Source organism: Atheta coriaria, unplaced genomic scaffold, assembly GCF_025399875.1.
Source record: "Atheta coriaria isolate IRGN ID8LTWV9N9 unplaced genomic scaffold, Caltech_Dcor_3.1 hic_scaffold_5_pilon, whole genome shotgun sequence".
NCBI classification, from domain to species: Eukaryota; Metazoa; Arthropoda; class Insecta; order Coleoptera; family Staphylinidae; genus Dalotia; species Dalotia coriaria.
In genome coordinates this window covers 10,171,461-10,194,167 of record NW_027045447.1, presented here as the reverse complement: position 1 = coordinate 10,194,167, position 22,707 = coordinate 10,171,461, and the positions used below count along the sequence as shown (strand labels likewise).

The 22,707-nt window shown below is 37.8% G+C and overlaps 3 protein-coding genes across 4 annotated transcripts in view; all 3 read left to right on the top strand.

Annotated features, from left to right (window-relative positions):
• The window catches only part of LOC135792077 (POU domain protein 2-like), a 40,438-nt gene extending 36,760 nt beyond the window's left edge, over window positions 1-3,678 (top strand). The window contains 3 exon segments of the mRNA XM_065302698.1: window positions 438-683; window positions 1,290-1,418; window positions 1,421-3,678. Coding sequence (XP_065158770.1) covers window positions 438-683; window positions 1,290-1,418; window positions 1,421-2,188 — 1,143 coding nt within the window. The 3' untranslated portion in view covers window positions 2,189-3,678.
• A 944-nt stretch (window positions 3,679-4,622) lies between these two features.
• Window positions 4,623-9,639, top strand: LOC135792076 (uncharacterized). Its single transcript, XM_065302696.1, is given in 11 exon segments — window positions 4,623-4,940; window positions 5,021-5,094; window positions 5,148-5,204; window positions 5,270-6,561; window positions 6,614-6,780; window positions 6,845-6,976; window positions 7,363-7,589; window positions 7,647-7,780; window positions 7,831-8,155; window positions 8,158-8,288; window positions 8,351-9,639. Coding segments are annotated over 8 exon segments (3,366 nt in total). The 5' UTR covers window positions 4,623-4,940; window positions 5,021-5,094; window positions 5,148-5,204; window positions 5,270-5,337; the 3' UTR covers window positions 9,377-9,639.
• Window positions 9,640-10,795: 1,156 nt separating this feature from the next.
• LOC135791677 (spondin-1) lies at window positions 10,796-22,697 on the top strand. 2 transcript variants are annotated; one of them, XM_065302148.1, is made up of 11 exons: window positions 10,796-11,037; window positions 13,737-13,933; window positions 19,077-19,291; window positions 19,492-19,683; window positions 19,766-19,972; window positions 20,207-20,461; window positions 20,521-21,379; window positions 21,439-21,609; window positions 21,710-21,817; window positions 21,891-22,072; window positions 22,123-22,697. In XM_065302148.1, the coding sequence occupies exons 1-11, from the start codon at window positions 10,799-10,801 to the stop codon at window positions 22,459-22,461; spliced, it is 2,964 nt and encodes a 987-aa protein (XP_065158220.1). In that variant the 5' UTR covers window positions 10,796-10,798; the 3' UTR covers window positions 22,462-22,697. The 2 variants fall into 2 exon arrangements, with proteins under 2 accessions (XP_065158220.1, XP_065158221.1); XM_065302149.1 differs by lacking the exons at window positions 21,439-21,609; window positions 21,710-21,817.
• The last annotated feature ends 10 nt before the right edge of the window (window positions 22,698-22,707 follow it).

Here is a 22,707-nt window from a genome sequence, read left to right as displayed (position 1 = left end):
CATTTTAACTTTTACCGTCGAGGGAGAGTTTGCTCCGCCAATGGTGGCGCTACATATGTTAAAACGCGAAATTTGCTCGCGTAATACGACGAGGGAAAACAAACTTCTACGTGATTTATTATTGGCCCTCGGCCGGCCATATAAATTTGAAACGTTTATGAAGACGCCGAACAAACTTGGGGAGATTGTACAACAAGAAGAGAACAATCAAATGCCCGCGGGATACGTTTCGATTAAAAAGCATCCACAGCAAAAATTAAATTCTTGTTTAAGGACAAATATTGAAACATTTTTTTATATTAAAAAATATTAGACTCGTATTATTAACTTAACATCGTCAGCAGTTGTTAATAACCATAATTATATCCGTAATTTTGATTTCAATGTCAGTCGAACACAAATAAATCATTTTTCAACATTGTGTGTTTGAATTGCAGGTGACGGCTGAAAGTGATCCGATCAACAGGTCATCGCCCAACTCCCAAGTGACGAGCTCGAGTCCCACGGGTGTGGGGGCGGCCCTTGCTGCGCTCGGAGGTCTTGGTGGCCTGCTGAGCAACCCGCTTATGTTGGGCAGTCTTGGCGCCTTTCAAAATCCACAAAGTTTACAGCAGCTGCAGCAGCTGATGTTCCAGCAGAATCATGGCAATCAACTCAATCAGCAACTATTTCTTCAAAATCAGGTAATTTTCAACTCTTGATGCAACTTTTTGAAACGGTGTTAGATCTTGGTATTGATACTGGTATTGTGTGTGGCTTTAAAGGGTTTCCTGCAAGGTTTCACGCGTCCTACTAACATGCCATCAAGACCGCCGCACTCAATGCAGGTGTGTTCCAACTCTAACCTCAATTGAACTCAACATAACCAAAAATCAAACGCACACACACACACAATATTTACCTACATTTGCTAGAAGCATTTTGTTTAATTCCATTTTAATCTCCACTGGACCCTCCTATAAAATTATTTATATTTTTACCTCGTTGGGTAATTTGTATGAGTCCGAGGCGCATATTTTTATTTATTATTCATCATTATCTCTTAAGCAACGAGATTTTCTAATACCAGTAACTTTTACATGCGTTGGTAAAAAAGTTCCGCGTCAGAACACTAATGTCTTGTTTGCATGTGAGATTATAATAATTTCTTCTTAATTTTTTTCCCGAGTAATTTTAATGACCAAAGTCTCACACACATATACTACAACTATATTTCTGTAGTTTTTATGGGATTTTAAATGTTTCTCCTACGCTGACTGCGCGTTACATAAGTATTTTGTATTTTGCAGGTGCAACAACTCGCACAAGCCGCCCAGCAGTTGCAGCAGATCCAGAAAGCGCAACAACAGCAGCAACAGCAACAACAGCAACATCAGACCAATATTAATCAGCATAATACAAGCATACCATCAAATAATGGTCAACCCCACAGACACAAACAACACCACCAAATAATTCGCATATTCCAGCAAGTTTACTAACACCCAGCACGCCTAGTTCCGGTGGGTTGACACCCCAGCATATGAAGGCTCAGTCTAGGTTGTTAGAACCTAGTCCCGAAGAGACCACAGACCTGGAAGAGCTCGAACAATTCGCCAAGACATTCAAACAACGACGAATCAAACTTGGTTTCACTCAAGGTGATGTAGGTTTGGCGATGGGTAAACTCTACGGTAATGATTTCTCGCAAACGACAATATCCCGTTTTGAAGCGTTGAACCTCAGTTTCAAAAACATGTGCAAACTCAAACCACTGCTACAGAAGTGGTTGGAGGACGCGGATAGCACCCTAGCAAACCCAGGCGCGTTGAGTAACCCAATGACTACTCCCGAAGCCATTGGTCGTCGACGCAAGAAACGTACCTCGATTGAAACCAGTGTGCGCATTGCACTGGAGAAAGCATTCCTGCAAAACCCTAAACCCACCTCGGAAGAGATCACGATGTTGGCGGATAGTCTATGCATGGAGAAGGAAGTAGTGCGTGTGTGGTTCTGCAATCGGCGACAGAAAGAAAAACGCATCAATCCTCCGTCTTCGGCGCTAGGCTCGCCTGTATCAATGGGTGGTAGTGGCGGTGGTGGTGGTGGTAGCAATATGTTTGCCATCAACTCGCTTTCCAGTCCACTCTCGCTCGTCACGAACAGCGCGCATAATTTTAATCCTAATATGATGGTGAAGCAGGAATGACGGCCGAACTATTTCGGCGACTACGAGCACGTCGAATAATTCGGCGGCCATTTTTGTTGTTTTTCTTTTTGAAATTATTACAACGTAAGTGTTTGTGCAATTTTAACAAATTTAAATGAAACAGTCCCGGTTTTAATATCTAACGCTATAAGTAAACACGTAAAATGTAAAATAGTCAAGTAAGACGAGGAAAAATTGCGACAACTGTACATAAATGGTAAGTGACATAGATTTTTGGCATCTCAACCAGTATTATGTATTGACAAAACATTGAAGAAAAAAAGAAAACGACAAACAGCACGGAAATAAATCGAGCAGTCTTCCAATTCAATGCGAGAAAAGTTCCTATATTATTAGACGAAGACTTGAATTTTGACGAATACTGTGTTTGATTATGCGCTAGAAATTTATTTTCTATGAAAGATACGAATAAATTGTTGTAACAAATGTAAATAATTTTAAAAACAAAAATTACTTGAATATTTTCTTCCCATAAAATTTTCGTTTCATTTCTTTAACGTTAACGTCCAAGAAATGAAACCAAACGGAATTAATATTCAAGTGACGAATATTGCCTAAAGTAAATAAATAAAAGATGAACGTACGACACTCATTTGTAAAGCAGGGTCTCATAATAATATAATTTGAATGTTTGTCGTACGTGCGCATCTTCCAAACCTGTTTTTCATTGTATCTTGTATCAAAAATTGTATCAAGCGATAAAAGTAGGCATGTATAGATAGCTAGCAGGTAAAATCTAATTTTTAAGTAATATCAACACCCAAAATGGCCGGATCGGCCGAGTACTAAACATGTAGATATTGCAAAGTAAGAAATAAACAACAAAACATTGAGAAATCCGCAAATGCAGATTCTGATACTGATTCAGATGACAAAGACAGCTCCTCTAATGATTATCTAGCCAATAAGTAAATGTTATACGGATATTATATGCATATACGAACGATATAAATATTATTTATAAATAGTACCTATACATATGGATAAAAATATACATATACATAAATTATACACACAAACACACACACGTAGGACTCCGTAGGATCGGAATGTATACATACCGACATATGAATGTGTAGAGATAACACTTGTAATTAAGATAGGAATGAAATTGACAAAATGGATGGTCTGTTGTTGTACATAATCGAATTGTTTCTTCGAGGCGCTGAAGACACTTGTCACCGAGGTACCTAAATGACAAATCGAACGGACTAATGCAATTAGGACCAAAAAAACAAGCATGCAAGAGCATTGAACAAGACGAAATTTACGTGTAAATTTCGGAATTGTTTATTATCAAGTTTCGTTCAATCCACTAACGTCTAAGTAGTTGATTTATAAATATATATATAGATGATATTTAATTTTTATTAATTTTATTTGCTAGATATTAATTTTATTATTATTTGAAAATAAAACGAAATACGAGAAAGTTCCTAACGCATCGCAAATACAAACGATTTGTTTTTTTTTTTGATTTTTAATTTTTTCTCTACATCCTGCTTTCCTTTTACTTTTTAATTCTAATTATTGTTGATTATTGATAAGATTATTACTATTTACAAGACACGAGAAGGAGGAATAGGGTCAAGTCATGAAATCAACAATTTTCTTTTGTTTGTCGCTGATAATTTCCTAATATTATGAACTAAAATGATGTAAACATACATATCGTGTTTATCAACTAATAAATGCATAGACATTGATTTTAATTATACGTGTAACTATCGACTATGATTATGTATTATGATGTAATTATCTTGATAGTGCAACCTTTTAAGTCCTGTACAGACACATTGCAATACAAATCTGAGACTTAACACAACAGCGACAAAATTTTAAATAAAATAACAACAATGGCGCCAATGAAATTGCAAAAGAACACAAATAATATAAATGTAAAATAACTAGGTATACTATGTAATAACAATCTTCGTCATATCATTTGTGAATAATTACTCCATGAACGTTTTAACGATTTTGATTCGGACGTTACAAGCAAACAAATGTTGAAAGTAAACACTTAAAATACTTCCAATAGAATTGTAGCCAAAAATTTAACAAAATAAATCACGTAAAGGTAAACAAGAAGCCCAGTAGGTTTATATGTGTGTAGTGTAAATGTCTTTATAGAACGAGGATTACAATGACTCGAGTTTTAGCCTGAAATTGATTAAAACTGAAATGCAACGTTGGAGTTTTAATCGATTGCAGAGTGGACGATGATAACTGAAACAAAAAATACGATGATGAGTATGTATAAGACCCTATTCTGAAGTGTAATATATTTGGCGGTCTAGGCAATAACATGTACATTATTTTCATTAAAGAAATGGATTCATAAATATGCGCGTTTGATTTTTGCTAGTAATCTGTTTGGGTTTTTGTTTTCTCGTATTTCAGTTGTGTATGTGGGGAAATCAAGGCGGTCTGTGTAGAAAACAAACAATGACTGCCAGTCGTTATTTACACAGTTTTTGTTTGACAAGTTAATCTGCAAAAAAGCGGCGCATAGCTCTTCCTTAATCGCATTCAATGTAAACCATGTAAATTTAGTTTGTTTCACATTAAATTCCAATGTGCGAATTTGTATGAAATTTCACCACGTCGCCGCATTTGCCGAATCAGCGCACCCGCCATATTTGATATCTGCGCATCTTATCCTGGACGATGTCATTTAACAATATGAAGACTGCACGCCCAGATACTGAATTGTCCTCGTCAAAAATTGGTAAAAGAATTTTGAGAAAAAAAAATACAAAAATGACGTTTTGAAATTTCAACTTTAATTTGTTGAAATTTTGGTTTTAGAAAGACCATCAACAGCAACAATTGCCAAGAGCCAACCCCAAAAGTCATTTATACCAACTTTCAGAAGTCTCTCTGTACGTAACACTTAATTTTTGCTCAATTTAAAATACAGTATATTATTTAATAGCAACCACCAAGTATATCCATTTTAAACGACCAATCCAACTCCTCGCCAACAACTACGGTAATATTAGAAACGTAATTTTAACAAATCTTAATCTCTAATCTTTAACATCTAAAATTTTGAAGGCTCTAAATAGTGAGGTGTTATCAGAAGAAATAAAAACACATTGCTTGAAAATGAAGTATTTAACGATATGACAATGATAACCGATGAATTTAAAGATTGTTTAGAAAGTGTCAAGCTAGAGTTAGACACTCCATCAAACTCACAGTTTGACAGTCTAAACTTAGGCAGTGAAACAGCTGCAGATATCCTAAACAATCTTAAAACTCCTGAGGAGATTGAAACACCTCCTAGTACACAACGTTCAAAGCGTCGAGAGAAATCTCCACCATTTCTACAACGTGCCACTGGCAAAGGATCAGCTCCAATTAGAAGTTTATCAAGAAAAAATAGCAATTCTGGAATACCAGTTTCTGTTAGTTTATCTGGCAAAACAAATACAAAGAGTCCGCCTCCCAGGCAACTTGTAAAGAGACAAGGTGCCTCGCCAGCATCCACTGGTTTAACATCAACAGCTGGTAGTAAGAAACAATTATCAACATCACCATCACCGACGGAGAAAACAAACACAGCGTTGATGGTAAAAAGAAACATGGATATATTCTTGGCGAAAAAGAAACGTTATGAAACAATGCGTAAAGATATACAGGGTAAACAGAAACCGCTCTTGGATCTGTACAATGCATTGCTCGATTTGAAGAAGAAACTGTCAGAAAATGGGGAGCAGGTATCTGTAAAACCAATGCCGCCTTTTGAAAACGATTCAGAACTTAAACCTAAAACGCATTCTGTGGAAGTGGAAGCTAATGAAGATTTAACTGAAAAGGTATCAAATGTTAACACGCAAATCCTCGACGATGTTAAGAAGTCGGTTGAAGAAATTCGTGTAAATGCCGTAGAGTTGTGTAAAAACATGATGGAGAAGAGAAATAATCTGCTAGTTGCTTTTGAGAATATAGCCATTTTGGATGGTAATAGTAAAGCACTCTTGCATGAGTTGGAACTTCATAAAAATGAAAATGTTGCATTGGAAGCATTTCTATCGAAAAACATTGAAAATCAAGAAGAGGAACTAAAAGAGATGGTTGACAAGTTGACCAATTTAAAGTTAATTACAACTCCCGTGGTTCAACAGACTATTCGACCACCAGCTGAACCAAGGGAAGATTTTTCGAAAGAATTGCAACAACGATTGAAGGAAATAAAAGAACTTGAGGACAAGATCAAACAATCTGAGAAACAATTGAGCCAAACACAAAAGGATCTTAAAGCAGCGCAAGCTGCGTCAGCTGCTGGGCAGGAAAGCGGTGATGCACTTCGGAGCGAAAACGACAAGTTAAAACAAAAGATAACTGTAATATTATCTGGTAATTTATTAAGTGACGATTTAAGTGTAAAAGTTTTAGACTCTGGAGAAACTGATAGAAACTGAAAAGAGGAAAGCCGCGCATGAAGTAGACCGCATTAAAACAACCGAAATGAGCTCCAAAACACTTAAGGCTAAGTTGAAAGAGGTGGAAACTGTCAAACTACAACATGAAAGTAAAATCAGCCAACTTAATACTGAACTGAGGTAATCTACCCAACAATTTATGTTTTAATTTATTTGTTATGAATTTGTCTGCTTGGATTTTTAGAACTGCGCAGAATAAACTGAAAGTAGCTGAGAAAAACTTTGAGAAGGAGCTTGGTGAACTCAATAAGTCCCGCAACCTGGACAAGTCGGTTATTGAGCGTCTAAACAGGGACAAATCTACGTTTGAAACCAGGTGGTTAATCAGTCTCACGATTCGCTTGATACACGACCTCTTTGCGCCTGATTTCTGTGTGGAGTTTACATCTTAATCAGCACCGCAAATAACGCGCATATATTTAATTTCCTCCCCCACAGTAAAAAAAAACCGTAAATAGCGAAAAGCATGAATGCGTGCAGTAAAACCATTTCGACATATATTTCACAACAAATTGTGCTGTAATAAACTATCAAATTTAAACAAATTTGAAACACGTAGATTTTATTATATTATATATGATTTTTCTTGTAAGCGTAAGCACTTGACACTCGATTTGGAACCGACGGCGGTGTGGGTGAGTCCAAACTCGCAGTGCTCGTGTTTGCGCCCAGGATTGATGTGATATCCGCCGTATTTTGCAGGTTGAACGAGGCACACCAGCAGGCTGAAGAAATGCGCAGCATGTTTGAGGCACGCGACGGCAGAATGCGGCAGGAGGTGGAATTGGCGCGGCAGGAATGTGAGGCGCAAACTAATATGGCGATGCAGATGCGGATTGAATGCGAAAATCTCAGGAACGAATTGAGTTCAATGCACATGCATTCAAAGCAGAGCAGTGAATTGATACGACGGAGCGAAGACGGATCATGTATGCATTATTACATTATCATAAGTGTTAAAAGAATTTAATTAACGTTGGTTATAGTGACTTACAGTGAAAGAGAATGTGAGCAACAAGTGGAAATTGTTGCTCAGAGAGCCGCCATCAAAGCTCTTCAGGAGAAAGTCAATACCAGCACCATGGAAAAGAACAGATTTATAGAAACCATTGAGACTTTGGTAAATTTTTGTTTTCGGTTGTTTTTTTTTTAATTTAATTTTGTGTTTAGCGTGGTAATACCAGAAGTGAGTTGCATGAGGACATAGTGAAGACCTTGGTTGAAAAGGAAGAAGAAATCACCCAGTTGCATCAGCTTCTTAAAAAACGTGAAGATGATCTTGCCAATCGGCGTGTTGAACTGCAGAATCTAAAGAACAAAGTTGATAACCTCCAAGATCATATCCAATCAATGAAACAGCAGGATACTGAAAGTGAGCTTAAGAATATGATAAAAGAAGGTCGCAGTAAACTGGAGGATGCATTGGCTAAGTCATTAGAAAATGAACACAAGTTGATTAAGTTTGAGCATGAAATGGCGCAAAAATTCAACTTGTTGCCAGTTTAGAGAACACGTTGAAGTTAAGAGATGGTTTAATTGGAGTGCTCAAAACCAAGAAGGAAGAGTTAATTGTAGAAAACACCAGTTTAGCCAAGTATTCTGAAGAGATCCGTTTATTCGTGCTTGAGGTAATATATACGTACCAGTAATAATGCATCCCGTTATTTTTATTAACTTTTTGATAAAATAGGCTAAGGAAGAGCTAAAAGAGAAATCCGAAATCATCACACAACTGCAACTGGCCCTGAATGACAGGCTTCGGGAAATACACAAGTATGAAAAGCGAATGCAACAAATGGAAGGACAACTGGCACTTACAAATGAAAAGCGTTACCGGTTGCAGGATACAGTGAGTTTGATGGAACGAGAACTGCATATGACGAAGAATGGTTTGGACGCGAACAATGAGATACGGTACGATGACCATTGTGGTGCCGCCTTTGACGGTAGGCTTACTTGTGAGGTGGAAATGAATGAAGAAGAGAAATCTGCGTGTGAATGTGACAATGATAATCAGCCGGAGCAGACTGATAACTTTGATTATGAATATGAGTGTCCTTGTGATTGTGAGGAATATGATGAGGACGTTAGCAGGTCGATGGGTATGCATATGCAACCATGGCAGGCGACTAGTGCTCGCTTGTATAATCAGTATCGTACTGCGTACCATCAGCAGCGTAGTAGTAGATCACGCGTAGCGGTTCAATCGCAAAGTTTAGGATCAATTTCGGGTCGATTTAATACCAGTACCGAGGAGATTTACGAATCGCGTAATTCTTCTAGTGGGACTTTCCTGTTAGAAGATAAACAGCCGACAACTTGCGTGTCCTTACGATCTGAGCAGCCATCTTGTAAACCACTGCATCAGTGCTATGCTAATCCTAACTTTCATAATGATACTAACAATTACAACTATAGCTATGCACCCCATCAGGGTCATGGGGAATGTGCAGAAAGTCAATTTGCGTTTTATCCAAATCCGGAAAATTGCGTTTTTGGTCCAGGACAATACTATCAACCGATAACTTTAGGATGCGTAGATACCTACCAGGTAGCCGATAGCGGCCATCTTGTGTGGCTAACGCCATCTGCCACGATGCAAGCGAACAACGCCATCATCACACGCGATTTATTTACGCATTCGTGTACGAAACTCAAAAATAATTTAAAGGACAGTCTGCGACGACTCGAGGAAACTCGCGCCAGCTATTCCTAAAATTTTTGAAGTCGTTGATTGAATGAGAAAGTTATTTTCTGTCTTGGAGCTTTGGGAAAACAACGACTAATTCAGATTTCTTTTTGTTCCAGGACAGGAAATAAATTTCTCAAACATTAAGGACGATGGCCCGGTGAAAATAAAAATTACCGTTTCGTAAGCCACGCACGTTCAAACACTCTATGCAAATAATCTATCTAACTTATGTGATGATGACGATATTCTCGGGTTTAGAATTAATAATAAAAACCTACTAATCCGTACTACTACCTATTTTGTCCTGCAATGTCCTCCATCATATTTTTTTCGCATTCACACGTGAATTTGTTGAGTTGCTTGAATGTTTTTAATTTTTTTTGGAAACTATACACGTTTTTATTGTTTTATTTTGGTCAATAAATTTTGTTATTATATAATCATACAGCTCTCGCCCTCTAAACTTCAGTTCTTTAGCAAAGGGCTGAAAATATTTATAAGGGATAAAAGGGACAAAGCAATCTGTAAACTGCGAGTACTTATTTTAGTACTACCTCAGGTTTCTGGAAGATGGCGTTAATATTCTACATTTATGAAATAAATTTTACACTTATTATTTACGATTTAATTAATATTTTTGTATTATAGTCATTTATATTTATTTTTAAAGCAATAGAGTAAGCAACCAATTGTCCATTTTAAAATTGAATTATTTCGAAATCGATTAACTGCTTGAAAGACCCACACTCGACTGGTTTCATAACATTTCGAATTCCATGCTGAAAACTTTTTTCAAGCAATAAAAGCGAAGAAAAAAGTTTGGTGCGGGAAACGCTGGCGCTCCACTTGTTCCTTGATTTTTAGTTCGCATTACGCTCGAGTGGTATTTGAACTGCCTCCCTGCTGCTTTCGCCGCCCCTGCCTCTCTCTGTGTTCGACGCAGCTGCTGAACGGGAAAGAAACGCGCGGAGGAAATTGAATCTACTTACTAAACTACTAGAAACTGCGGGTGACTGCTCGCATGCGACATGCGGGCCGGATTGTAGGACATCATTTCACGTAATATTCTGGAAAACAGGATAAAGACTTGTGGAGGCTAAAAATATCAAAAAGTTTGTTCATCAAAATGGAAAAATGGAAATGGTTTACCTCAAGACCACTCAGTAAAAATTAAAACTAGAAAACAGTTTCCAAAGTTCACTCTTGCTTTAGTATAGACCTAGAAGTAAACTGCCTAAGCCTTTAAAAAAATGGACCTTCAAAGAAGTATTCACACATAATTAAAAAAAAAAATTCTCCTTTGAACCCTGTGCAATATAATTAAGAAGAAATTCAAACCAAAAATCTAAATATCTATATATAGGTGTATAAACAGATAACACTTACTATACAAGTAAAACTACAAGTACAAGTCGGAATACAAGTATGGTGTGAGCCGATGATCCGATGACGCCGTGCGGCTTCCTCGAACTCACTCTCTCGGCCGACGTTGGCGGCGGGGAGCGGCGCATGACGCCCTCGTCATTGTCCGCGTTCTGCCATCAGTCGCTTGCCAGTACGCTATCAGCGCCCGGCGCGCCAGTTCTATCGTTATCGCTCGCGCAGCACAACATCGAGAGCGCCTTCGATGTTTTGATCGCACACTCCGCATGTTCATCCCGACAACACGCATTATTTAATCAAATGTAAGTCATATTCATATAATCATTCTATAATTAAAATGTGTTTTGCTAAATTTAAGAACTTTGTTATGTGTGTGCGCTAAATGTGATAAGAAATTATTACGCGCAGAAAAACTACGCTTGATTAAAATTTGATGCAAAATTAGCACTCGTAAAAAACCACAGAAAATTAATTTCAGTTTACGCCACTAAACACTGTAATTAAATTTAAATGAACACTAAAACAACGCACGATATTAAATGTAATAAAATATTTAATGCCAACATAACGCTTTGCAAGTGCTGCATAATTAAATGCACATCGTGCATTTGTTTAGTTTTCGTTCGCAACATGCTTCCTTTCGGCGCAAGGCTGCATGTGTCTTGTACTTGTTTATCATTATGCCACTTTGATAAGTCGTCGCTGCGGGCACGTGTTTACATCGCAGTTCTTTCCCAAGTCCGGAATTTCCGGGATGCACTGTTCAGTTCGAGGACCTTTCAAATCAGGCGTGTGGGTGGGGGAGGAAATTCTAGTGGGCGCTTTTATTGCGAAACTTACCGGCGAAAATTCCGCACCAAACCGGACGAGACGCAAACTTTCATTCGAGCGGAAATTAACTTTAAAATCCACTTTAAAATATTTCAATATTACAAGATGATTTAAACTAGTTATACAAAGTTTACTTCAATTTTTCTAACTTTCAGTAAGAAACTACAATCAAATTAAAAGCATAAAGATTGAATACTCCCTGTAGCTTGACGTTGCAGCCATGTGTAACATAGTAGATGTGAGCATGTGAGCATAAAGAGAATGCGAAATGAAATGAAATTACGTTCCGTTTAAAGTCAACAATTCAACAACAACAACACGGCCCATTGTGTTGGGTTGCAAACCATCTCTTCACAGATGTGTATCCTCTTAATTCCTAACATAGTTAACTAACAACGAGATTAAATTATTTTGTTACACATTCTCAATTTCGAGCAAACTATAAATTTGATAACAATTCAATGGAACAGATTTATGTGAACTGATGAACGACAGAACAAAAGATTGTATCAATATAATCAATATGTGTAGCATCGGACAATGTTTGAACTCATTTATGCCTGATTGATGATGGATGAGCGCCGGACGCTGATTGACGCCACCTGAAACAGGTGTTAGCTTTGCAAATTGAGTTCAAACAAAAATTCGCATTAACGAATCTCGACCCTCATAAATTGATGAAACATCAAATTGACATTGTTCTTGTCATGATTGTAATCAAACACACATTTTTAAATTTCAAAAATTTCAAAAAAATTGCAGGGAATTGAATAATTGATTATTCAATTTGCAATAATTGCTGCAGATGTTGGTGAACACAAATCTGTGAATAATTAATTTCAATTAAAAAGTTTCTATCCCATCAATAACGACATTGGCAACAAACTTTTCGAATTGTTTTCCACCCTCACGCACTTTCCACTTTGCACTTTCGTTTTTCGATACTTTCAAAAACGATTGATTAATTCATTAATTAGACTTAATCTAGATTAATTTACAAGCTGCAAATTTTAACGTGATGTATAATTAATGGTCTTAGACTAATTTTAAAACATCTAGTAGGTTTTACATGTTTTCTCATTACCGGTTGAGCTTTTACGCTGTTTGAGCCACCTGATATTAGTTACTAGTTGTAGCTGAATGAACCAGAACGCGGCTGAATGAAAGTTAATTAAATATCAAAAGATTACGACCAACCGGCAACACGGGGTTGCAGAGAGATGAAAGCTGAAAGAAGGAATCCGAAAACTTTAATTACACGTCTCGGTGATTATATGTTGCGCACGTTGCGGTTCTACTTCGCTATTTCGATGATAACACTGATAATAATTTATAATTACAAAGTAGTAATTTGATCTAAAAATATAATTCTTCTCTGCTTGAGTAAATATTTATTATATCAGTTTTGTTTCATTGATTAATTCGTGGAAAATAAAAAATTAATTTGTTATTTTACATTACATGACATTCAATATCACTTCGTTTAAATAACACATTTAATATGAACGCGAGTGGTAATTAATTAAAAACACATAAACCCATTAAAAGATGGGTTAAGGTCAACGGCGACACTTGTGTGCGTTTCAATTTCAACAACGGCGACTTTGACTTCGACCGTCAGATCGGAAGCTGGCCGACCGTGAAACTGAAACCGTCGATAACAAAATTGATAAACAAGTATAATATTTAATAAAATGAAAACTAGACGTAGCCAAACTTTAACTGAAAGAAAATACCTGTACACCACTATATTGTTTTGTTTGATCGATAGTGAAAAGCACCACCACCGCCGCCTCATTATCCCGCCGCCAAATTGGCTTGCATCCAGCGCATCAAACGTCGCCGCCGGCGCAATCCACGGTACACGCGTAATTAAATTCGCCCATAACTCACATTTTTATTGACATCCAAGGTTCTACTCATCACGAGAAAGACGCCGGCCGCGCGAATTCATTGAAAAATTCATTTTAATTAAGACGCGCAACGCGCACGTGTCTGCTTTATTAAAATTTATGCTTTTTTAATTCAAAACTACATTCTTTTCTATTGTCATACCCTGTATAAATTATGGTCTGTGTTCGGTGGCATTAACTAATTGAATTACATTGACGCGCGCGTAATTTTTGTTATCTACTTGTTACGTTCATTTTCGGTGGTTCTTTTGTTCTAGCACAACAACGATGGGGACGGCAAGGGTAGCCGGCGTCGTCTTGTTAGCGCTGGCGGTAGCGACGCCGCCGTGCGCCTGTCTCAAGTGCGACAGGACGCCCGAGGGTGCGATCACGTCCAAGAGCCGCGCCGACGACCGCTTCGTAATTGAAGTCTCTGGCAATCCAGCAACATACGTTCCTGGCGAGCAGTACACAAGTAAGGCATTTCACACTCAAATTTAACATCTGATATCTTTAAAATTGATGTAATAATTTGTTTCGTTTGTTATATTATTGTGTGTTGAAAATGGAAATTATTTCCTGTGTGTTCTTGCGTCGCGCAAACAAGAACTGTTTCGTCTAGGGAACAATTGCGGCAAAGTTATGAAGTTTCTAGACTTCTACGGACGTAGTTTCATGTATGCGTTGCCTTGCCAAATGAATGAGTTTCACTGCAGAAACTTTTTGTTCCCGAAAGTTTCAACATCAAATATATTAAGATTTTTTAAAGATGAATGTGAATGAATTTTAATATTCAGTTATGATGAAAACCGTTAAAGCGAAAATTGAAATTGATGCGGTTTTCATCTTTTGTCGACCTTTTCATTACATTTTGGTCGAATTGTGAAACGTGAGGCTTTTTGTCGGTAGCGAAAAGAGAATTTTTAATAATGTAGGTATTTGTGAGAAAACGGCAATAAGAAGATGAGAAAAGAGAGGAGCGGATTGAAGGGTAAGAGTTTAAAACGCAAAATTATATGACGTTTATTACTTTTGATAAATTATGTTCAATTCAAAGCAGTTTTCCGCTTTTAACCAAGCGTAATATTGATGTCAATTGGCCGCCACCCTCCCACTGGCCCATTGTACTCAGTAAGCAAATTATACAGTTGCAGCTGTTAGGTCATTATGCAAACGGCTTCAGCTCGCGTGCGGTCGAAGGCAGAATTTCCATTTATAAGCAAATAGGGTAAATACCGCACGCTGAACGTATAATATCCGCAATCCGCTGCACGCAAGACACGCAGCCGCAACCCTTAACCTACGCTGTGCGTAACAGTGCACTATGGCTTGTTGTAATATTAACAGGTTCGACCACCATCACCAACAGACCCTTCTAAATGAAACATTTTAGTCAGATTGAATTTGATAGATGTACCAGCCTATAATAGGGCGAGTTGTAGAGTTGGGAACTGGAGCTGTTGTTGCGGCAGGTGTTGTTAATTAAATTACCCAATTAGTGGGGGCGCTGTTCAAACAAGAATGTTTGTTGCATCCGGAAACACCAAATATGAAACGCAGAGCACGTGTGCCAATATATGCACTTGGTAAACATATTGCATATTCAATACGCGTATAGGTTAGTAATATTACTTTTAATATCGAATATTAAAATTTTACCAGCAAAATAAAAAAAATCATGTATCTTATATAAAATAGTCCGTAGATTAAGACGCTGCGATCAGATCTTAAATATCTCTTTTAGTTTACGAGATATTCGCGATTGAATAAAATGGGCAAAAATTGAAAAATGCCACTTTTTAGTACTTTTAGTGGCGTTTTTGACCTTTTACTGTTGGAAATATAATTATTTTATTATTGAATCTGATAGAGAATTTTCCAATCTTTCATAATCAGCAATTTGTTGGTTGCTATCTCTTTTAGCTTAAGAGATATTAATTATCAAAAATCGTCGAAAAAAAGAATTAAGCACCCCCCCTTGGCAATTTTTTTCTTAAGAATGAAAATTTCATCTCTCAGATTTTCGTTTTAACTATCCTATCTGATAGAAAAAGTCCGTAGATTAAGACGCTGCGATCAGATCTTAATTATCTCTTTTAGTTTACGAGATATTCGCGATTGAATAAAATGGGCAAAAATTGAAAAATGTCACTTTTTAGTACTTTTAGTGGCGTTTTTTGTCCTTTTACTGTTGGAAATATAATTATTTTATTATTGAATTTGATAGAGAATTTTCCAATCTTTCATAATCAGCAATTTGTTGGTTGCTATCTCTTTTAGCTTAAGAGATATTAATTATCAAAAATCGTCGAAAAAAAGTATTAAGCACCCCCCCTTGGCAATTTTTTCTTAAGAATGAAAATTTTATCTCTCAGATTTCCATTTTAACTATCCTATCTTATAGAGAATAGTCCGTAGATTAAGACGCTGCGATCAGATCTTAAATATCTCTTTTAGTTTACGAGATATTCGCGATTGAATAAATTGGGCAAAAATTGAAAAATGTCACTTTTTAGTACTTTTAGTGGCGTTTTTTGACCTTTTACTGTTGGAAATATAATTATTTTATTATTGAATTTGATAGAGAATTTTCCAGTCTATCATAATCAGCAATTTTTTGGTTGCTACGGCTTTTAGTTTATGAGATATTAATTATCAAAAATCGTCGAAAAAAAGTATCAAGCACCCCCCCTTGGCAATTTTTTCTGAAGAGTTAAAATTTCACCTCTCAGATTTCCGTTTTAACTATCCTATCTCTGAGAGTCCGTAGATTAAGACGCTGCGATCAGATCTTAATTATCTCTTTTTGTTTACGAGATATTCGCGATTGAATAAAATGGGCAAAAATTGAAAAATGTCACTTTTTAGTACTTTTAGTGGCGTTTTTTGACCTTTTACTGTTGGAAATATAATTATTTTATTATTGAATCTGATAGAGAATTTTCCAGTCTTTCATAATCAGCAATTTGTTAGTTGCTACGACTTTTAGTTTATGAGATATTAATTATCAAAAATCGTCGAAAAAAAGTATCAAGCACCCCCCCTTGGCAATTTTTTCTGAAGAGTTAAAATTTCATCTCTCAGATTTCCGTTTTAACAATCCTATCTGACTGAGAAAAGTCCGTAGATTAAGACGCTGCGATCAGATCTTAATTATCTCTTTTTGTTTACGAGATATTCGCGATTGAAGAAAATGGGCAAAAATTGAAAAATGTCACTTTTTAGTACTTTTAGTGGCGTTTCTGACCTTTTACTGTTGGAAATATAATTATTTTATTATTGAATCTGATAGAGAATTTTCCAGTCTTTCATAATCAGCAATTTGTTAGTTGCTACGACTTTTAGTTTATGAGATATTAATTATCAAAAATCGTCGAAAAAAAGTATCAAGCACCCCCCCTTGGCAATTTTTTCTGAAGAGTTAAAATTTCATCTCTCAGATTTCCGTTTTAACTATCCTATCTGATAGAGATTGGTCCGTAGATTAAGACGCTGCGATCAGATCTTAATTATCTCTTTTTGTTTACGAGATATTCGCGATTGAAGAAAATGGGCAAAAATTGAAAAATGTCACTTTTTAGTACTTTTAGTGGCGTTTCTTGACCTTTTACTGTTGGAAATATAATTATTTTATTATTGAATTTGATAGAGAATTTTCCAATCTATCATAATCAGCAATTTGTTGGTTGCTATCTCTTTTAGCTTAAGAGATATTAATTATCAAAAATCGTCGAAAAAAAGTATCAAGCACCCCCCCTTGGCAATTTTTTTTAAGAATGAAAATTTCATCTCTCAAATTTCCGTTTTAACTATCCTATCTTATAGAGAATAGTCCGTAGATTAAGACGCTGCGATCAGATCTTAAATATCTTTTTTAGTTTACGAGATATTCGCTCGTTTCATTAATTTTGATCCCACAACGATTCTAGGGAAGTTTACACTTCAAAAATGTTTTTGCATTTTCGACATTTCATTTTGTGATTAACACCATTGCTGCATGTAGAGATTATTCAAAGCGACGTAACACATTTTCATTCAGCAATGGAACACTCTGAATGTTGCAAAATGTGGCGGACAGTTGAAAAGCAATTTTCCTGCTACAACGCGTACGTTTATCGTCCTCTAAAAGGTGCAACGCTAAGCAGAAACTGACACAAAACGATAGAAAAAAAAACAAATTACACTTCGTTAACTGGATTAAATAATTTAGTTTTTTCAGCCTTTACAAAAAATCACTTTAAAATGACTTAATTTATTAGTATTTTTTGTTTCCATCCTGCAAGTGATCGACCTAAAGACGTTGAAAGTAGAACGCGTCCTAATTAAATTGCCTGCCACAAATCACGCGGACATCGAGTGAGCGTTCGTCGTTGGCGGAGGCGCCGGGCGTCTTATGCGCGTCCAATTACTGCCGACACTTGACGGCAACGATGGGCTAGTTTTTATCAAAGCAGTCCGCCGAAGGCGTACCTATACTCAGGCTTTAATCTTTAGCAATCGACCATTCGGATTATATCCATGTCGGTTGCAGACCAGCCAGTTTTTTGTCTTTAAATTGAAACTTGTTCCACAGTTACGCAAAGCACAATTTTAGTATTTAATCAATAGTTTCAATTAGTAAATAATAGAGACGATTAAAACTAATTAGATGTGAGGGATTTCGCAAAAGAGGGGTTGAGCGTTACGGGTATTATCCCGTGTCTCACAAACGATTTAATTAATTTAATTCTACGCCAATCCCGATTGTGCGGGGTTTAAGATTTTGGAGGAAGAGAATTTAAATCAAAACACAAAAATTTTTATATCAACTTTAATCCGCAGTGATTTAACGTGTGATCCCAATTTCCAACTTTTTTTATCGCACAAAACCCACGTAACTCTCACATGCACACCCCCATCCACTTGAGCACTCGTGCCGCACGGAAAATCGGGTTTGCATTACGCGCCTAGACAATAAAAATCAATAAAATACAAACTTAGCCGAGCGTGATTTTATCGGACGACTTGATCTCGTTTAACACGCATTAAGCCAACCGGAGAAGACGCCGCGATGAATTATAAACGCTCATAAGCGCCACCGCAAGGCAAAAGGGTGCAAAGGCATTGTGTGTGTAAATGTGTGCAAACAAGATTTACATTTTGCAAAGGTGCATAAAGGGCTAAGTGAAATCGTGACATGGATTTCATTAAAATTAATCGAAAAAGAAATAACTTTTCTAACTTTTTTTGCTGTATGAGGTTTGTGCTGTGGTGAAAAATCCAGATTTATAGACGCGTCACAACGCAAGATCTCCGGGATTAAGGATATATGAGCGTCGGCGTCTTCAGGCGAGATATGCAAGACGGATCAGTGCGTTTGACGTAACGTGCGTTACGTGTTACGTGTATTCTCGCGCGAATTCAAATCCGGCTACAATTTTCCTACCCACCTATCGCGTTTCCTCGACGCCTCGGTCATTAATCATCATCGCAACGTCTTGAAAAAGCCGCAGCACTCAATTTCATACGTTCTACACCTTCTTGTTTAGTAATATATTGCTAAACAAACTTTACCAATGTTTATCTTTTTTATTTAATTTTTGGTGGAGGCGCCATTGAAAATAATCGGATTTTGTTAGTTTATTTACACAGCAATCCCGAATATCAATCCCAGCACAAATTCAAAGACTTTATGCTGATCGTGGAACAAGAATCCTCCGAAAAGGTACTCAACGAAATGTACGGCACGTCTGTGGGCTCGCTTCAGTTGTTTGGAGATATGATGACCAAATTCAGCGAGCGATGCCGAAATGCAGTCATGCAAACAAATTCACTGCCCAAGTCTGAAGTGCAGGTTAGTTCAAAACTACTATTATATAACTACTAATTCTGCTTTTCCCCTAAAAAGTTTTAAACAATTAAATAGTAAAATAAACCGCTTTGTGGTTTACACAATAAATTCGACTTTAACTAATCCAGGGTCGCTAAGCAAACAAACGTGTCCGAAACACTCTGCTGCCTAATATTTATGCATGGTCCTTGTTTTGCCCTCAGATGTTGTGGTTAGCGCCTGCGGCCGGCAGTGGCTGTGTTGTTATCCGCGCCACTGTGGTAGAATCCAAAGATGTGTGGTACGCTGACGACGGTAAACTCTCCAAGGTACTCTGTCAGGAGCTTGAGGAAAGCGATGACGCACAACCGAATGTCCTGCGACATTGTTGCGCTTGTGACGAGGCAAAATACGAGGTAAATTTTGTATTTGTATTCCAAGCCACAGCCGAAGGTGAAGGAAACTAGTTTTTGACAATGGTAACTCTGGCGTGTTTAGGTGACATTCGAAGGATTGTGGTCGCGCAACACGCACCCGAAGGACTTCCCGTCCAACGGCTGGCTAACGCGGTTTAGCGACATCATCGGGGCTTCTCATTCCGTCGACTATACTTTCTGGAATTACGGGGACATTGCCAGCGAAGGCCTGCGCCAACTGGCAGAGAATGGCAATACAAGGATGTTGGAAGGGGAACTTAAAGAGAAGGTTTGTAACGTTCAAGTATATATTTTGTTTAGTTTTGCCCACTTATTTTGGACATCTAGCAAGATAAATTGGTTTCGTTATTATGAGTACATTTACCCTGTAGCTATTTTTAATCAAAAATAAACTCCGGATGAGGATGTTACATCTTTCATATGTCAGCTGCACTCGCAGGCTGCGTCGTTGAAGTGTTTGTGTGTGCGAATAAAGTGGTTGAAAGATGTCTCGGTTTTCCAGAGTAACCATATTCGTACAATCATAAAAGCTCGTGGGATAAGCTATCCAAACATCACGGGTAAGACTTTCGCTGTGTTCCGCGTGGACAGCAAGCATCACTTGATGTCGCTCGTCTCGATGATTGATCCATCGCCAGACTGGATCGTCGGTGTCTCCAGTCTAGAGTTGTGTTTACGCAACTGCTCCTGGGTAGAGTCCAGGGTATTGAACCTTTATCCATGGGACGCAGGCACTGATGACGGTCCAACCTATATAGTAAGCAATTTATAATGTTTTTATAAATTGTACCTATAAGATAATTGTTTGGTTTATAGTCACCTAATCAGCCATCAAATCCACGAGATCCAATCCGTCGTATAAAGTCTAACAGTCCCAATGACCCACGATCACCTTTCTATGACACAACTGGTGCTGAGATGAAACCTTTAGCAAGGGTTTACTTATCTAGGCAACGTCTGTACGAAAAAACCTGCGACTTATCCCAAACTGAAAATAACGAAGAGTTTGATTCGGCTGGTGGTGGAGGTGACAGTTGTGAACTAGGTGCTTGGTCTGACTGGTCCTCGTGTTCAGCAACCTGCGGTAAAGGATTCAAATACAAACAAAGAGCGTACAAAAACGAAGAAAGTAAATATCACTGCACAAGAGTATTGACTAAGAGAGCACCGTGCACGGCAATTCAAAGACATTGCCGGAATCAACCCCATGGTGGTCATGAACACAATCCGCATTGCGCACTCACCGACTGGGGAGAATGGTCCAGCTGCTCAGTGACGTGTGGTAAGGGGATTAAAACGAGAAGCAGACGTTACAAAAACCACAATGCCGCAAAACGTTGCGCGGCTGGTAATGAACACCCTGAACCCTTGGAGCAGAACTTAGAATGTGAAGAAGGTGAGTGCGCGGAAGGAGAACCCGAACTCACACCAGAATGTGAGGCAAAAACCTGGTCGCAATGGTCTCCATGTTCAGCTTCCTGCGGTAAAGGAATCAAGGTCAGAAGGAGAATGTCATTCCCAAAGCATGGTTATTCGCGATATGCCCGAGATGAAGACGAAGAAGCACAAGAACAAGAAGAAGCAGAAGACGATGAGGATTGTCCTTCCGAAGAAAAAGTAGAGTGTGTCAATGATGAAAACCCTGTTTGCAACGAAAATGAAGAAATCGATCCAGGTAATTGAAACATTACTTTTACTTTTTATTTTAACATTACTAACCATAATTGGTAGCAGTTTCCTGCACTCTACCAAAAGACGAAGGAGGCTGTAAGAGTAACGTAGACCGGTGGTACTTTGATGTGATCAAAGGCAGCTGCGATATCTTCAGCTACAGTGGATGCATGGGAAACAAGAATAATTTCAAAACGCTGGATCGCTGTGAAAATGTTTGTGGGGAGTTTAAAAGTACGCTTAATTAAAACACTACAACTACCCCTATGCTTATCTAATCACCTAAAAATCGACCCTTTCTGATATTGTGCATGCTGACTCCCATCTCAAAAAGGAGAACTAAACGCAAATAGGACCGCACAGATACGCCAACTTGGCGTTAGCGTTTCTGGCGTCCTTACATACAACATGCAGTTGCAGAACGACGACGCCGATAAATGCGGTACTTTTATTTACGATAGGCGATGGATTAGATTGATAAATTTAACTAAATCAAATACTAATATGCTTTCTAGAGACCGATCAATCTATTACCGGAATACCCTCAGGCAGCCACAAATTTGAAGACAATGTCATCGACCAACAACCCTCGGGGCAAGTAGTAGACTGTAAGATGTCCCCATGGTCAAAATGGACACCTTGTAATGGCTCCTGTCAGGAAAAGGATGGCTTCAAAACCAAATTTCGCACAATCAAAGTGAGTGCATGGTTATTTTCAATTATGCAACTCTATTGAGTAAATTTTAGGTTCATCCAATGAATGGCGGTAAAAGATGCCCCGAAAAATTGATTAAGAAACATCGCTGTAAAACAAAATGCGATGATGAAGAAACCCCCATCCACAACAGCGAAGAAGAAGATTCTGAGTTGAATCCAACGTGGGGTCAACCTGGGCCCGTTGAAAGCATCCGTGTTGATTGCATTATGTCCCGATGGTCAGCATGGTCACCTTGCAGTAGATCTTGCGGATCAAACGCAGTCCAACAACGAACACGCAGCATTATAAGGCAACATAGCGGACGGGGACAACAATGTCTGCATAGAACTGAGGAGCGCGCATGCTCGCTTTTGGCTTGTCCTGAATAAATCACATAAACTATCGCCGAAGACCCAATATTATACATATCGATGCATGCATATGATACACGATAATATCAACAGACCGATTATAGAATCGAACACAACTTAATTAATTTACTTATAAGGTGACGATTGGAAGAATCTCTTAGAGTTGTATATAAAATTAACAACTTAAGTCTAGTCTGAATTATATAATCACGACATTGTTATAAATTTAATAAAATTTAGCGTTTTGACTCGTTTCTTAGTGCA

Excerpts from the sequence above, each read along its gene's own strand:
- LOC135791677 (XM_065302148.1), top strand. The coding sequence starts at position 10,799 with ATGACGCCGTGCGGCTTCCTCGAACTCACTCTCTCGGCCGACGTTGGC. Across the intron at positions 19,684-19,765 it reads GTGACGAGGCAAAATACGAG|GTGACATTCGAAGGATTGTG; the intron begins GTAAATTTTGTA and ends TGGCGTGTTTAG. Across the intron at positions 21,818-21,890 it reads CGACGACGCCGATAAATGCG|AGACCGATCAATCTATTACC; the intron begins GTACTTTTATTT and ends TATGCTTTCTAG.